We start from the raw sequence: 15,093 nt of genomic DNA, 5'->3' as shown, positions 1-15,093 counted from the left end.
GCTTATCTCCAAGGAATACTTCATTGGTGAAAAGCAGGTCTCGATTATACCGCCGGCATTGATCAAAGCTAGCCGAGCAAGGGCGTTGATCTCCATGGTGTAACGGAAATGAGGATGCAACAACCTATAAATCGGATGCATTGCACTCAACTGCCGATTTGCTGCGATTATGTATGGTTCTGTGCAGCAATGTGTTCTTAGCCTACAATTATCAAGCCAACAAACAACAAATTATAATTAATCAATTCCCATGGCACACATAAAAGAATGAAATGTCCCAATTTAGGTGTGCATTCTTACACAAGTTTTTGGGCGTAACTGTTACACCATAATTTATAGTGTAACAACCTACAAACCACTTCTTTTATAAAAAGTAAAAAAAAACTCAAAGGATATGATATAAATGAAATAATGACATGAGATTCATGTCATTATCTGTTACATCTGTATCGTCCATGTCATTCTCATTGAACTGTATGTCTATATATGTATGCTACACAATAAAATGTGTTGTATTACTTGTGAACAATCTCAAAGTCTAAATTTATAATCTCAATTATTTCAAAAAGAAAAAAAAATTGAATCAATGTAAATATATGTAAAAGTTAAAGTACCAGTGGCTGACAAGTTGGTGGTAACCAGAGTCATGAGAAAGGACATGAGCCTTAGCAAGCTTCCAAAGCCAACATGAAGTGGCACAAGTTCCAGGCGTAAATACTTTTTTCCATTGAGGTTTTCCATCTGATGGAGGCCGAGTTAACTCAATAGCTAAAAGTCTTAGTGTTTCGTCGTTGAAGATGAACAAAGTTCGTGATCCATACAAATTAGTCCCCTTAAGTGCGCTAACTTTGTTGACGTAAGGCAAAAAAGCATCGTGATAATCAATTATAAACAATCTCTTCTCATCCAATGCCTGCATATATTGTGATTATTAATTATTGTGATTTACCTCGAAGATCATGAGAAATATAAAACTAGCAGAAGAAAAACTATTTGGCTAAATTTCTACCCCAAAATATAGTTCCCATTTCTATTTTGGTAGTCAAATTTTAAATACTTTGATCAAATATTCTTACTAATGTATACAAAAAAACATACTCATGAGGGGTCTTGTTAGATTCGTTTCAATGTATAAATTTGTAATATCAACTTTTTATATTTTTTTACTAATAAGAAATAGAAGATATCATAGGTCAAAGGTACGTCTTGGAGACTGTCCAAAATGAAATGGGAACTATATTTTGGGACGGAGGAAGTATTAGCTAGAAGCCTAGAAGAAAGGAGAAAATTAGGATTGGGATCCATATGCCCCGACTGGTTTTATAAATTAAATATTTTTTTTAGTCAATTAAAATTTAACCAAATAGCTATACTAATATAAAAGATTTACAAATTAATCAACGTGACCAATCCTAGATATAATCAATATACCTCTTGGAGAGTCATGGAACCTTTTAACTCACTGTCGATCAATTCTTTTGTCAAAGCTGATTCGGGTGGGCCATAAATGGTTGGATCCAAATTACTCTTTAGTGGCCATTCCTGCAAAATTGGATATTTCAACATGTTTATGATTGTTTAGAATATATACTACTATTATTTTTCTAATCTATATGGTACCAAAATGAGATTTACATAGAAATAACTATATTATACAAAATATGTTATTAGGTTAGGAGATGTACATAATTTGACTTTCACAACTTCTAATGGACCAACTTTGTTATATTATTAGGTCAAGGACCATCAAAGATTCAAAATTAACTAATGATAAAGAGAGAAATAAATGATTAAAAAAAAGTAATGGAGGATTGATGATATTATATTATTTGGTGGAACATCCTTAAAAGTGACATAATAAAAGTAATGAGATCGGACACACATAAATTATAATAAATTTCTTGAAGTTTCTTGTTTAGTGTCTCACTGTGGTTATTCCGTGGTCTATGCGGTAATATTTTTTTGGCAATTGAATTATATTACCAAGACAAACATAAAGAAAAAAATTTGAAAAGATTTTGAAGGATATAGGAAGTAAGTGACAAGACTAACAATCAAAATTTATTGTATATTATAAATATTAGAAGCGATCATGGGCCCGTCAAAATTTGTTACTTCGGGCTGAGCCAAGCGACGGGCCAAAATTTAGCCTAAATTTGAGTATATGGGTTGTTCATGGCCCGTCTTTCTTACCCAAAAATTGGGTCAAGTTGGTTCGAATCGCTGGCCGAAATAGCATGTCTAAAACCCACAACTTTTCTGGTCATACCAAGTTGAACTATTTTCTTTTTGTGTACCATGTTTAAATAAAAATGTACGGCAGTTTTGCAATTCATACCGTGACACGCTTGATGCTAAAAGGATTCAAGCCGGCAAGAGTTTGACGAGAAAACTCCTCATCCCTAAACCACGAGAATCGATCCCCTGCATATAATCAAATATAACCAAATTGAAACTTATATTGGAAACTACTTTCTCCGATCCATAACAGACAGAATGCAACAATTGAGTATTATTTGTAAAGTATAAAATATTCAATTGTTGCATTCTTTATGTTACGGAGGAAGTATTCAACTAAGAACATCGATCAAAAAAGAAAATGATCGACTTCCAATATATATATATATATATATATATATATAGTTATAATGCTCATACGATCAAACATCTTGGGAAGCTCAAAACGAAGCACATTATCTTCAAGGTCAGAAACAGCTCTGATAAGCCTAGGCAATACATCTTGCAAAAACCCATGTTGCTGCAATCCAGGACAATTGACTCCTTCATTGAAGAGGGAGTCTATGGCTGTGAAGTATGGAAACCCGAGTTCGGAATCGATGAGCGCAGTCTCTAACGATGGTACTACAGCATGGAGCACTGAGTACACCGTTTTGAGCCCGAATTGTGCTTGCTTAATGTCCGAGAATTGTTCATCTCTAGGTACGTACACAGTGTTAGATCTGCTTTCGGAATTTGGATCTGCACAATAATGAAGGTTTAGTTATAGCCAAATATCAACCACTTTAAGTTTGCAACTATTTATTCGGATAGTCAGATTGGTGTCTTCCTATTGAAGGGTAGAGTTGATTTTTCTAACAAATACTACTCCCTCCGTCCCATAATATAGTGCTTACTTCATTTTTGGTGGGTCAAACTTTGAAATCTTTGACCGAATATTCTCATTTATATATATAAAAAAACATATTCATGTGGGATCTTGTTAGATTCGTCTCAATGTGTAGTTTTATAATATCAACTTTTTATATTTTTTATTAATACGTAATTGAAGATATTAAAGGTCAAAGTCACGTCTTGGAGACCGTGTATAAAGGAAACAAGCACTATATTATGGGACGGAGGGAGTATGTGAGTATTCTTTATAAGTGCAGAAATCTGTGGAAGAAGATGCCGGAAGTGAAAATTGAGTTAGGTAGTAGGACCCTCAACAAAGTAGCTGATGTAATAGCTAAACAGTTTCGTATGACGGATTTTAGTTATAATGTAACTAGGCTACTTCCCATACCCGTAGTTATTGTATGGAATCTCTTTTAAAGAATTGTAAGGATATTTTTAAAAGCTTTAATTAATTATTGGATGCTTTGTTTAACAAAAAAAATTGCAGCATTGCATGTATTAATTAATTGTGATTAGCGTTTTGGACTTAATTGTTTAAATCTTTGAGATATAATAAGATCTTGATTGTAGTTTTCGCATGGATATAAGGTAGCAATATGTGCACATATATGAGTACTTATAAAAATTTACATATTTAGTTTTTGTAAGAACGGATACTTAGGCTTGCCTATGGTCTTGATTTAACAAAAATACTACATCAATATTAAAATAATAAATATTAAAGAATTGAAGTTATTACTAAGACTAGCAATATGCATGACAAAAGTCTAAATTTTAACTTAATCCTTATATCTTTTTATTATAAGGCAATGAACCACTTTAATCTCTATTATATAAGGCAACACATGGGGGACACCAAAAAATAAAAAAATAACTAACTTTTCATTTTGAATGAAAAAAGGGGGAAAGTTGGATACTTAAACAAAATATCAGTTTTTTTTAGAAAAAACAACATTTAAAGATGGTTTTTCTACTCAAAAAAAATTATTTTCTACTTCATATGTCACACGATATCGATTCGCACGCATTGCGTGCATGTAAGGCTAGTACATAATAAAGAGAACAATTGGTTGAAAATAATAAAAATTACTATCATAAATATGTGTAAAATAATCACAATAATTGATACAACAATTCTATTATAGCTAGTAATTTTACATACAACACCATTCCAAATTTGTAACTGGTTTTCTTCTCAAAACAAATTGTAACTGGTTCAAAATTTACAAACAACAGCTAATCAAAAGTTATTTGATCGATCTATTGACCTTCATATAGGTTAAAACATAGTTATTAAGTCTTATAAGACCGCTTTGTGATAAATCTATTGTAAATCTCTTCAACTTTTACTTTAAAAGGGTCACTTTACTATATGTGACACTGTAGAGCAAAAAAGTACCTATTTTACAATAAATTATTATAAGATTGTCTCATACGATATAATATAAATAAATAGCTCAATAATGTAAGTAATGAATTAAATACCTTTCTTACTAGGGGGACGTCCAGTTCGACAACGTCTTGGGTAAGGAAGGTCCTTATTACCACCCAAAACTGGTCTTGCTGACTCAGGATCTCTGTCTGGATTACCAAGGTCATTGTAAGTGTCATAATCATATATTCTTTCAAAATTCTTGCGTTCACCTTCTCCATTTCCTCTCAAACTTTGAAGTTCTTTCTCCCTCAACTTCTTCAATCCACTTGGTGTTTGTGATGGCAAGTACGACTACAATATATTACATCAATCAATACCTTGCATTCTATTTTAAAAAATCAATTAAGAGGATCATATTATAATAAAAAAGAACAATAGGTTATAATTAATTTGAAAAAGATCAAGATAAAAACTAAGAGGCATGAAGCCTAGTACAAAGAATACAAACCACTATAACCATCAACAATTTCCTATAAACCAATTACCAACCCTATAATAACTAAGAACTCTGTGTGCAATTAATCATAGTTAAATGAAATGGGAAATAATATAAAATATATTAAAACCAAATGAAGAAACCAATAAGTCACATGAATTACATGATATATATTACAATTATTTACGTACCTTATTAGTAAAGAAGACTCTTTTTTCAGGGTTATCGAATTTGGCGTGCACCCATGAATTACAATTAAATTGTACTAAGCCAAAAGGCAAGCCATCAAGGAGGATATCAGCGAGGTACATCTCTTTGTGGTGTTCATTTTCAATAAGTACAGCACCCACTTCTCCAAATTCTGATGGGACAGATAAATCTGCCTCATACTTTACCACTCCACCCTCAGTCTTAGCGCGATGTGCATATCCTTTGATTGTCACTACAAATCAACCAAGCAAAAGATTAGACTTCATATACATATATACTTTCTCCGTTTCTGAATAGGTAAACATATGCGAATCGTTGTAAGTATTAATCATATATGCAAATCATATGTTTAGAATATCAACATAAAAATATACTAAAGGTCAATATTTTTCGCAAAAAGTCAAAAATGTTTTCAAATAGAGTAAGTATAAAGGATTGTCTTTCAAATTTTAAATATTAATAAGGAAAAATTTCATAAAACTATCTTTTTTAATCAAAAACCAGCTTTTAAAAATTTTCTTTCAAAAAACTACCTTACATAATAAATTTGTTTTAATGTACTATTATTTTATCATAAATGTAGTTTAATCACTATTATTTGAGTCATCATAAATTATTTTTCTTTCTTCTCCTCTCATTTCTCTCTTCTTTTCTCGCTACCCCGTTGGCAACAAAACCTAAGTCGACTGTCATTTATTGATTAGTATTAAATATAAATATAAAATAGTAGTATATTGAAAGGAATTTTGTTTTATAAGGTAGTTTTTTGAAAGAAAATTTCTAAAAAGTAGTGTTTTTAAAAAAGTTGGTTATACCAATTCTCTTTCCTAATTAAAAAATATAAAAAATAAAACTAATACCCATGTAAAGTCTATTGAATGGATTGATAGGTTTTAGTTTGGAAAAAAAAATGGATCTAGAAAATATATTGAATAAATTAAAAAAATTAGTTGTCATGTGTAATTATATATACTTCCTCTATTTCTAAATAAGAGCAAAAGTTTGACTTTCATGTTTGTCAACGCAAAACTTTGACTATTAATTTATCTATTTATACATTTGTAAAAATTATAAAAATTATTATGAAATATTCATTGAAACAAATCCAACGACATGTCATTTGATCATTTTTGTTTATAAATATTAGTAAAAAAATTATTGTCAAAGGAAGGTGTAAATTAGTGTAAAAGTCAAAGTATTTCTCTTAAAAAGGAGCAAATATAGTATATTTTTTCACCAATATACTTCATTTTTTTCTCAAATATAATTGTGTTTTTTAAAATTTATAGCTTCTCATGCACTAACTTGCAAAATGACAAAAGCAAATCACTCAAAAAAAGCTGAGAGTGGTAGTCGCTTTTATAAAAATTTACATTGATATAGGGCATGTTTGGCAAAATTAGCGGTTCTAGTAGCTGTTAGCGGTTGTAGTAGCGGTAGCTGTTGGGGGTAGCTGCTAGCTGTCTACTAGTAGCTGTCAGCGGTCGGTGATTAAATTAGTTGTTTAATTAGAAGTGTTTGGCAAAAGTAGCTGTTGGAATTGTAAAAGATAAAAAAAAAAATAGTTAATAATTCTACCTTATGCTAATATATAGGATTTATTTGCTAAACCGCTACCTCTAAATCTCAAACGTTACTTGTAGTAACGTTCCACATCCGCTACTCATAATCTACTCCAACTGCTACCCGCTACTACAACCACTACCTTACCAAACACTCATAATTTTCTTAAGTAGCGTTTCAATCTTGTCCAACCGCTACCTCAAACGCTAGTGCCAAACAGGGCCATAGACATATTATTATATTTATATATACACACTACATATTACATTTTTTTTGCAAAAAGAATAAAATTATAGGGAAGTTTCTTATAATTTAAAAAAAAAAATCATTTCGCTATATATCTTTGTGAGAGATGGAAGAGTAACGAGACGCGCATACAACAAAGTCATGTAGAAGCCCCACTAAATTTTTTGGACATATCTAGCTAACTTAATTTAGCCAAATAATCAGAGTGTAGAATAAATTCATAAAATTTACGTACAAATAGTTTGATACGACTTCTGAACAAGATTTATAACTTGTACAATCTGAAACATGTCATTTTATGATTGGATTTAAGATAATACTATTCATTTAAGCAATAGTTCTTCATGTGACCTTTCAAATTTGAGTTGTCTAATATGTGACCATAAACATATATTAATTATTAGGATATGGATATGATTTACTTTCGACAACTTTGCTGCCAAATTAAAAGAAAAAACTAAAATAGTTATATTTAGTAAAAGGTATGGTGAACGCTAGATGAAAATTGATTATGTTCATAAATTATATTTCCTCCACTCGATCGCTCTCAATTAGTTACAATAGTACTTTTAGTTCTGTTACTATTCACAAGGAAAAAAAAACATGAACTATGTACGTCGAACTTGAGTCAGGTTTGGGTCTAAAAATTTTGACCGGACTCAGACCTAGACCTAAATCTATCACGTATCCATCAATTTTAAAAAAATTAACCTAAAGTCACGAGACCAAATGGTATTAGTTATGAAGGTTATTCTTTGAATTACTTACATGGTTTAGCCTCAGCACTAAAATAGTTATATTTAAAAGAAAAAACTAAAATAGTTATATTTAATAAAAGGTATGGTGAACGCTAGATGAAAATTGGTTATGTTCATAAACTATACTTCCTCCACTCGACCGTTCTTATGTAGTTGCAACATTTTTAGTTTTGTCACTATTCACGAAAAAAAAGAAAAAAATTATGGGCTATGTACGTCGAACTTAAGTCAGATTTGGGTCAAAAAATCTCGACCAGACTAAGACCTAGGCCTAAATCTATCACGTATCCATCGATTTTAAAAACATTAACCTAAAGTCATGATACCAAATAGTATTAATTATGAAGGTTATTTTTTTAGTTACGTTTTTTTTTTTGGTTAACAAGCATACTTAGCAGACTTTTGTAGGCCTTCGAGTCATAACTAAGTTTATTTTTTGAGTTACTTACTTGGTTGAGCCTCAGCACTAACAATTTCCAAGAGGAGGCTTTTTCCAAGCAAGTCAGTAAGATCATCCAGCCCTCGGCTGATGCCTACGTTGGACAATAACCCACCAACAGTTGGTTTAACTGAGATTATGGCCTTAACTTTCAAAGTTTGTTCACTATCTGTTGTTGCAACTGCTTCAACTCTAAGGCCGCCGTTTCGGCTACGGCGGCGTGCCCTAGTTAAAGCATCATCTCCATGCAACTTCCTAGAGAATAATGCACCAAATGATGCCTTATATGCCCTAGACGAATTATGAAGTTGAACAAAATTTGGTTCATTTCCTGCAACAAAAGGCTTTGAAAGTGAAAATAGTGATGGGGTTTTGTTGATATTATTGGTGGATGTATTCAACATTTTCTAATAGCTATTTTATAGCTTAATTACTAACTATGGAAGGAAGAAGAAGAGGCTTGATTTTTGGATGTAAAATTTGTATATGAAACATAAGTTATTTATAATGGGTGAGAAGGGCTTGAAAGGAATTTCACTTATGTTGGAATTCAGCTATGGTTTTTGATGGTGCATGGAAGCAGAGGGGTAGATGAGGGTGTGCAAGGAGCCCGACAGCATAGGATCACCAAAATTATAAAGGCTATCTAAAATATATTATTTTGAAAATTTTACTTCATATTTGAAGAAATCACCCTTAATTGTTTCCCACCCTTAATAAATTTGTCAATGATTTATCTTTGGATTTTCTACTTTTCATCTTTAGAATTCTAACCTTCCATCTTTATTTTCTATAAATTTAGGGGCTCAATTTTCATGTTAGAACCGGAGCCCCAAAATCTTCAAAATGGTCGTGCATGGAATAATCAACTTATATAAGTAAGGACACAAGTGATATTAACACATAACACATGCAAAACGTTTGCGTCCTACACACTACACTCTACACTCTACACTCTACAGGCTTATTCCTTTCCTGTCCTTTTTGTTATTTGCCCTATTTGCTATATTCAGTGAACTTTATAACTTGTGAGATTGATCTTGTGAGATTCCTTGTAACATGTAGTTTTCACATATGAACTTGCTATAATTTTTATTTACGTAATTTTAGATATAAATGATCATATTTTCTTCATATATAGTAATCGGGAAAAACAAATGTGGCAAATTAAACAAAAAAGAACCGAGTATATAATATTTTTATACTTGTAAAAGAAATTGTTCCTCTAAGGTTAGATGGAATTATATCTTGAAACCACAGTGAGATTTGTGGATAAGAGTTTTTTTAAAGATTTGTGGATGATAGTAATAGTATATATTGTAGTTTGAAGCCTACTTCTTTTATAAGAAATTGTTAAACATCGTCTCATAATTTCTTAAAATCGTTCCAGGGATCACCTTTAATTTACTATTTTACTCCTCTCTTTTTTTTCCACCACCCAGCTCGTAAAAAAATTGATTTTAATTAGACCATGGGGTGAACTTCCGACCTAGACGTTCCACTCATCATAGCCTAAAAAAATTTCAGAAATTGGGTAGTAGAGGAGGTGGCGGAGAGATTTTAAGAAGTTTTTGAAATGTTATTTAGCATTTCAACTTTTATGGCCACCTATAACAGCACATGCATATATTCTATAAGAATTAGTATTTCAGGAGCACACTAGCTAGATGTGGTTTTAGTGGGTCCATAAACCTTAATTATTGTTGAATTGTTTCCTATTTTTAGCAAGTACTTTTTTGAAGATCAAGTTAATTTACATTATTGATGCCCAATATGTTAATTCTTATTTACTGTAAAATTTTTGAAAAAATAGGGACTATGTCTAAAATAATTTAGTTTTTTTTAGGCGAAGAACTTATTTATTGATTTGAATGCATACGACATATACAGTAGAGATTAAAAACTAAAAATAATTTCTCTTTTTTTATCCTTCTCACTTTTATGTACGCGTTTTCAAATACACATTTTTAAACTTAAATATCTTTCCTTATATATTTTCTCTATTTTGTTTTTTGCTTGCATCATGTAAATGATGCACAAGTTTTAAGGAGATGGAAAGAGGGAAAAAGAGAGTGAGGTAAAGAATAATTATTGCCCCAAAAAATGATGCAATCTATTTGTAAACTTTCAAAAGTGAGAAACGATACAAGTAAAGAAAACAAACCAAAAAATTTACTACTATGAAAAATATTTATCAGTTGATGTTGATAACACCACAATGCAACCACAGATTGCCTTGCCCGTTCTTAAGTCTTACTCTATACATGTACCAAGTCTTTCAGTCTTTTTCCGTTAATTGTCTCACTCGCGGTTTAGCATAATAATTCGGGACCAGCCATCATATCAAGTAATTAAAGTCTATCTACGATCATGTCTGATTGTGAATCAATACTACTATATTACGATACTTTTGAGAAAGAGGGGTAACGAGGGGTAACTTAGTGAAGTAACCTTTCGAATTTTAGGGTGTTGTCCAAGGTTTGAATATTCATTCCAATATTATGTTGGGCATTTAATTTTGGGTTGTTTAGCCTTATATCCAGTCTCTGAACTGGTGTATCATACAGACTAGTAACCTAGCAGGAGTTAGTATTCAGACCAATTATCTTTCCTAATAAAAAAAATACTACAATACTTCGGATAATAAACTTTGAATATTGAATATGACCAAATCACCAATAATAATAATAATAATAATAATAATAATAATAATAATAATAATAATAATAATAATAATAATAATAATAATAATAAGAAGAAGAAGAAGAAGAAGAAAAAGAAGAAGAAGAAGAAGAAGAAGAAGAAGAAGAAGAAGAAGAAGAAGAAGAAGAATACTTTTCATATGTAAAATTAGTAATTAATCATTTGAAAATAAGCATTTAATATATATATTGCCTAATAAAATAGTAGTATTAGTTAGAAAATTGTAAAATTATGCATTGATCAATATTACTAATGCTTATTTATTATTTTAAAATTTTTACTTTATTATTTTATGCAATGTATATATTGCCTCCATTTTTTGATAATTATATCATATTCCATTTGTGGGTGTTTTGAATCTTTCGAATCAATTGTGCAATATCCTTTTGGGTAAAAGTTTTCTCTTTATATTTTTTTATAGATAAGAAGAATCATATGAATTGTCCTTACATGCACACAGGGGCGGATGCATGTTAGTACTAGTGGGATCAGTTTACCCCACTTAAATCTAGAAAATTTAAAAATTTTGCTTATATAATTTAATACTTTTTGAAAATTTTCTTGTAAAATTAATTGTTTGAACCCACTAAAAACTAGAAATTTTATTTCAACCCCACTTGATACATATTCAGAATCTGCCACTGCATGCACAAGCCTATTACAACTATACACCGCTAATCGCCACTTAAATCTCAACCAAATGCAGACTCGTTAATATATTTATTTAATTTGAATACAACTACTTTTAGTACATCTGTCATTTTTTTCTTTATACAACTACTTTTAATCTATGTGTCATTTTATTTGGTGATAATTATTAAAAAAAAATGAAAAATGTATCATTTTCATATGGACAACAATAATTAAGTAAAGGCCAAACTATCCCCTCAAACAAAAGTAAAGGCCAAACTAAGATAGGAAATGGTCCAGCCCAATGTTTCAACCCCAAATGAAGAATGGTAGTCTTGAACGTTTAAAATGGTTCTTAATAGTTCAAGGGTGTACATAAATATCTGATCCTTTTGGTCCTATTCGTGATCCGATCGATTCAATCTGTAAATACAGAATATTACAAACATCTCTTTCCTCTCCTTAAGGGCATGTTCTCTTGGCATAAAACAGTTGAACTGAACTGAACTGAATTAAATTGAATTACATTGAATGTAATAAATATATAAATAATATTTTAAACAATAATAATATGAATATTAAATAATAATTATAATGATAAGTAATAATAATGAATAATAATAATAATAGTATTTTGGATATTTTTAAATAATAGTTATAAATAATAATATTAATAATCATAAATTAATAATAATAATAATAATTAATGATAATAATGATAATTAATAATAATTATTTTATATTATTTGTATTAATATATTAATACTTGATGATGATATATAATAACAATAATATCTAAGAATTAAATTAATATTACTATTTTAATAATTAGATTTAATAATATAAAAACATTTAGTAATAAAAATAATGATTGGGTTGGACCGCGAAAATTCATCATAAACCGCCTTGACGCGATTTGATTGGTTTATGGGCTAAAAAAGTGGGTTTATTTGTGCTTTGACCTAAACCATGTTCCTCCTAATAATAATAGTAATAATAATGAGTAAAGCTATAATAAAAAAAATATATATAGAAATAATAATAATAATAATAATAATAATAATAATAATAATAATACTTAACAGTAATGATATATATTTAAATAATAATAATGATAATGATAACAATAATAATAATAATAATAATAATAATAAGAGTAATTAGTAAAATAAATTATACCAACATAATAATAATAATATTTAACAAAATAGTTATAAAAGAATGGAGTTGAACTGAACTGGACTGAACTGAACTTATTGGAGCTTAACTGAACTGAACTGAACAATTGAACTGAACTGAAAATAAGTTGGGAAGAACATGCCCTAAATATATATATATATATATATATATATATATTTATATATTATGTTAGGCATATAGAGAGGGGAGAGGGGTATGATTTAAGATATTTTAAAATATTGAGTTAGAATATAGTTGGGTCAGGAATTATATATTGACATCTCGCCACCTTTTAATTAGCCAGTTGACTGGCTATGCATTTATATGCAATTTGAATCTCTATTTGTTCTTTTTTTCTTTCTTTGATACTTTATCTGTTTCTTGATTGGTATATTATATTGTTTTTTTACGCTATTTGAATATCAACTTTTACCGTTTTTAAATACTAGTTTATAAAGATAAATATCATAATTTCAATTGTTGATGGCTTAATTTCAATGTATATTTTGAAAAAAAAAATTATACTTTTTAATAACATATAATCGAAGATATTTATGGTATAAAAAATGTGCATTGGTATTAAGTGTACTCAATCAATATGCATTGTGGCAGAACACGAGTTCTTATCTGGGGTTGAGTCACTTGAGTGGGTGGGAGTTGCAAAATACTCCCTCCGTTTCCTAAAGATCTTCTCTCTTTCCGTTTAAGGGTGTTTCCAAAAGATCTTCCCTCTTTTGCTTTATTCCTTATTTGGCAAAACAAATTTCCCTATTTATCCTCTCATGTCACTATCATATGGTCCACCATTACATTTTTTTTTTTTTTGAAAAGTAAAATTAATTCATTAATAAAAAGTCATACGACATCTACATAAGCAATCGAATCAAACAAATACATAAGTTGAATCAAACAAAAATTTCCTTCATGAAAACTACGATCGTCAAACAAATCTTGCAATGTGGAACATCTCCCGCTTATATCGCTGGAAAATACAGCCTTGTTGGAGAGACAATCTAACGATCCCTTGTAGTCGTGAGGATGATTTTCGTCGGATTCATCTGACCGTATTCGAAAAATTGATAACCTTTGTGATCCCGCATAATTCTTCACCAACAAAATGATTTCACGGCAATCCATTAGATCTAGTATCCCGGATTGTTACCTGTAGAAATTCCCCCTCTAAAAGAGGAGAAAAATCCTGTCTTTCGAAGGAGGTCGAAAAACCCTGTCTTTCGAAGGAGATCGAAAAACCTTTTCTTACGAAGGAGATCGAAAACCTTTCTTTCGAGGGAGAAATCGTTATTGGAAACCTAAAAATAAATAAAAAACAAAGGTGGGGGCTTTCCAACGGTAAAAACCGATGGAAGCCCCTTTAAAAATCAACAATGGAGGTTAGGGTTTTTGAAAGTAGAGGGGAGAGAGGGGAGAGAAGAGAGAAGCGCACGTAACTTTCAATTTGGTCCACCATTACATTATTAATTCAATTTTACTCCCTTTCTCTCTCCTACTTTAACCCCTTTTTATTTGTTTATTTATTTTAACCCCTTTCTCTCTCCTACTTTACTCACACCATGCCCCACACAACTTGATTTTCCTTGGTATATGTTGGAACAGTAAGTGGGAAGATCTTTAGGAAACGGAGGGAGTACAGTAGTAATCTACATGTTTTCTCCAAAGAAAAAATGGTGTTTTTTCGGGGTAATGATTTGAGAGTCAATAGATGTCTAGTTGATACAAATTACCCATGCATTCCCCAACCAGGCAATTAACCGCATCGTGCAAAATAGAACTTCGTAAATTTCAGTCCTTTCTTTAGCCCAGTGCAAGCGGACAAGATGAAAGATCTCATCGAAAACTTACAGCAGCTTGACAAACAAAGGCAATAATGCTCCTTTTTTTTAAGGGGTTTCTAAATTAATGCTCCTAGAATAATTACCCATTTTCCAAGAGAAGTATATTTTGCAACATACATGAAATAATAAGAATTACTCATTTACGTGGAAATCATAATCGACAAGTGTGCTCAACATGCGTAAAATAATGCTCCTAGTAACATATAATAATTTACGTGGAAATCAGAAATTTAGGAGAATACCACTCATTTGCATTAGAACTTTGAATCAAATATGAGATGATGATACAAAAAATTATCCCTCTCTAGATTCTCTAACCTCTATTTAGAGTTCTTAATCTCTTTAATACGAGAATTTCACTCGATTTTCTCTCTTTTCTTAAAATTACATACATTTACTTGTGTACACTTTGAAAATGACCAGCTATTTCATAACCGCATAAGATAGAACACGTCGAGGAGAGCGAGCGCTTCCCAATAAGTGGCCTAGATATTTCAACGCCACCA

General features: G+C 30.5%; 1 protein-coding gene across 1 annotated transcript; it reads right to left on the bottom strand.

Moving 5' to 3' along the window:
• Positions 1-6: 6 nt before the first annotated feature.
• On the bottom strand, positions 7-8,707 carry LOC104889933 (linoleate 13S-lipoxygenase 2-1, chloroplastic; the record flags this gene model as incomplete). The annotated part of the gene is made up of 8 exons (XM_057394568.1): positions 8,233-8,707; positions 5,198-5,448; positions 4,621-4,861; positions 2,659-2,979; positions 2,339-2,424; positions 1,432-1,542; positions 615-913; positions 7-202 (listed from the first exon to the last, which is right to left on the bottom strand). Coding segments are annotated over exons 1-8 (1,899 nt in total), but the record flags the coding sequence as incomplete, so codon positions are not given.
• Between the last annotated feature and the right edge of the window lie 6,386 nt (positions 8,708-15,093).

This window comes from Beta vulgaris, chromosome 4 (genome assembly GCF_026745355.1).
Source record: "Beta vulgaris subsp. vulgaris cultivar EL10 chromosome 4, EL10.2, whole genome shotgun sequence".
Classification (NCBI taxonomy): Eukaryota; Viridiplantae; Streptophyta; class Magnoliopsida; order Caryophyllales; family Amaranthaceae; genus Beta; species Beta vulgaris.
This window is presented reverse-complemented; position numbering and strand designations above follow the sequence as displayed.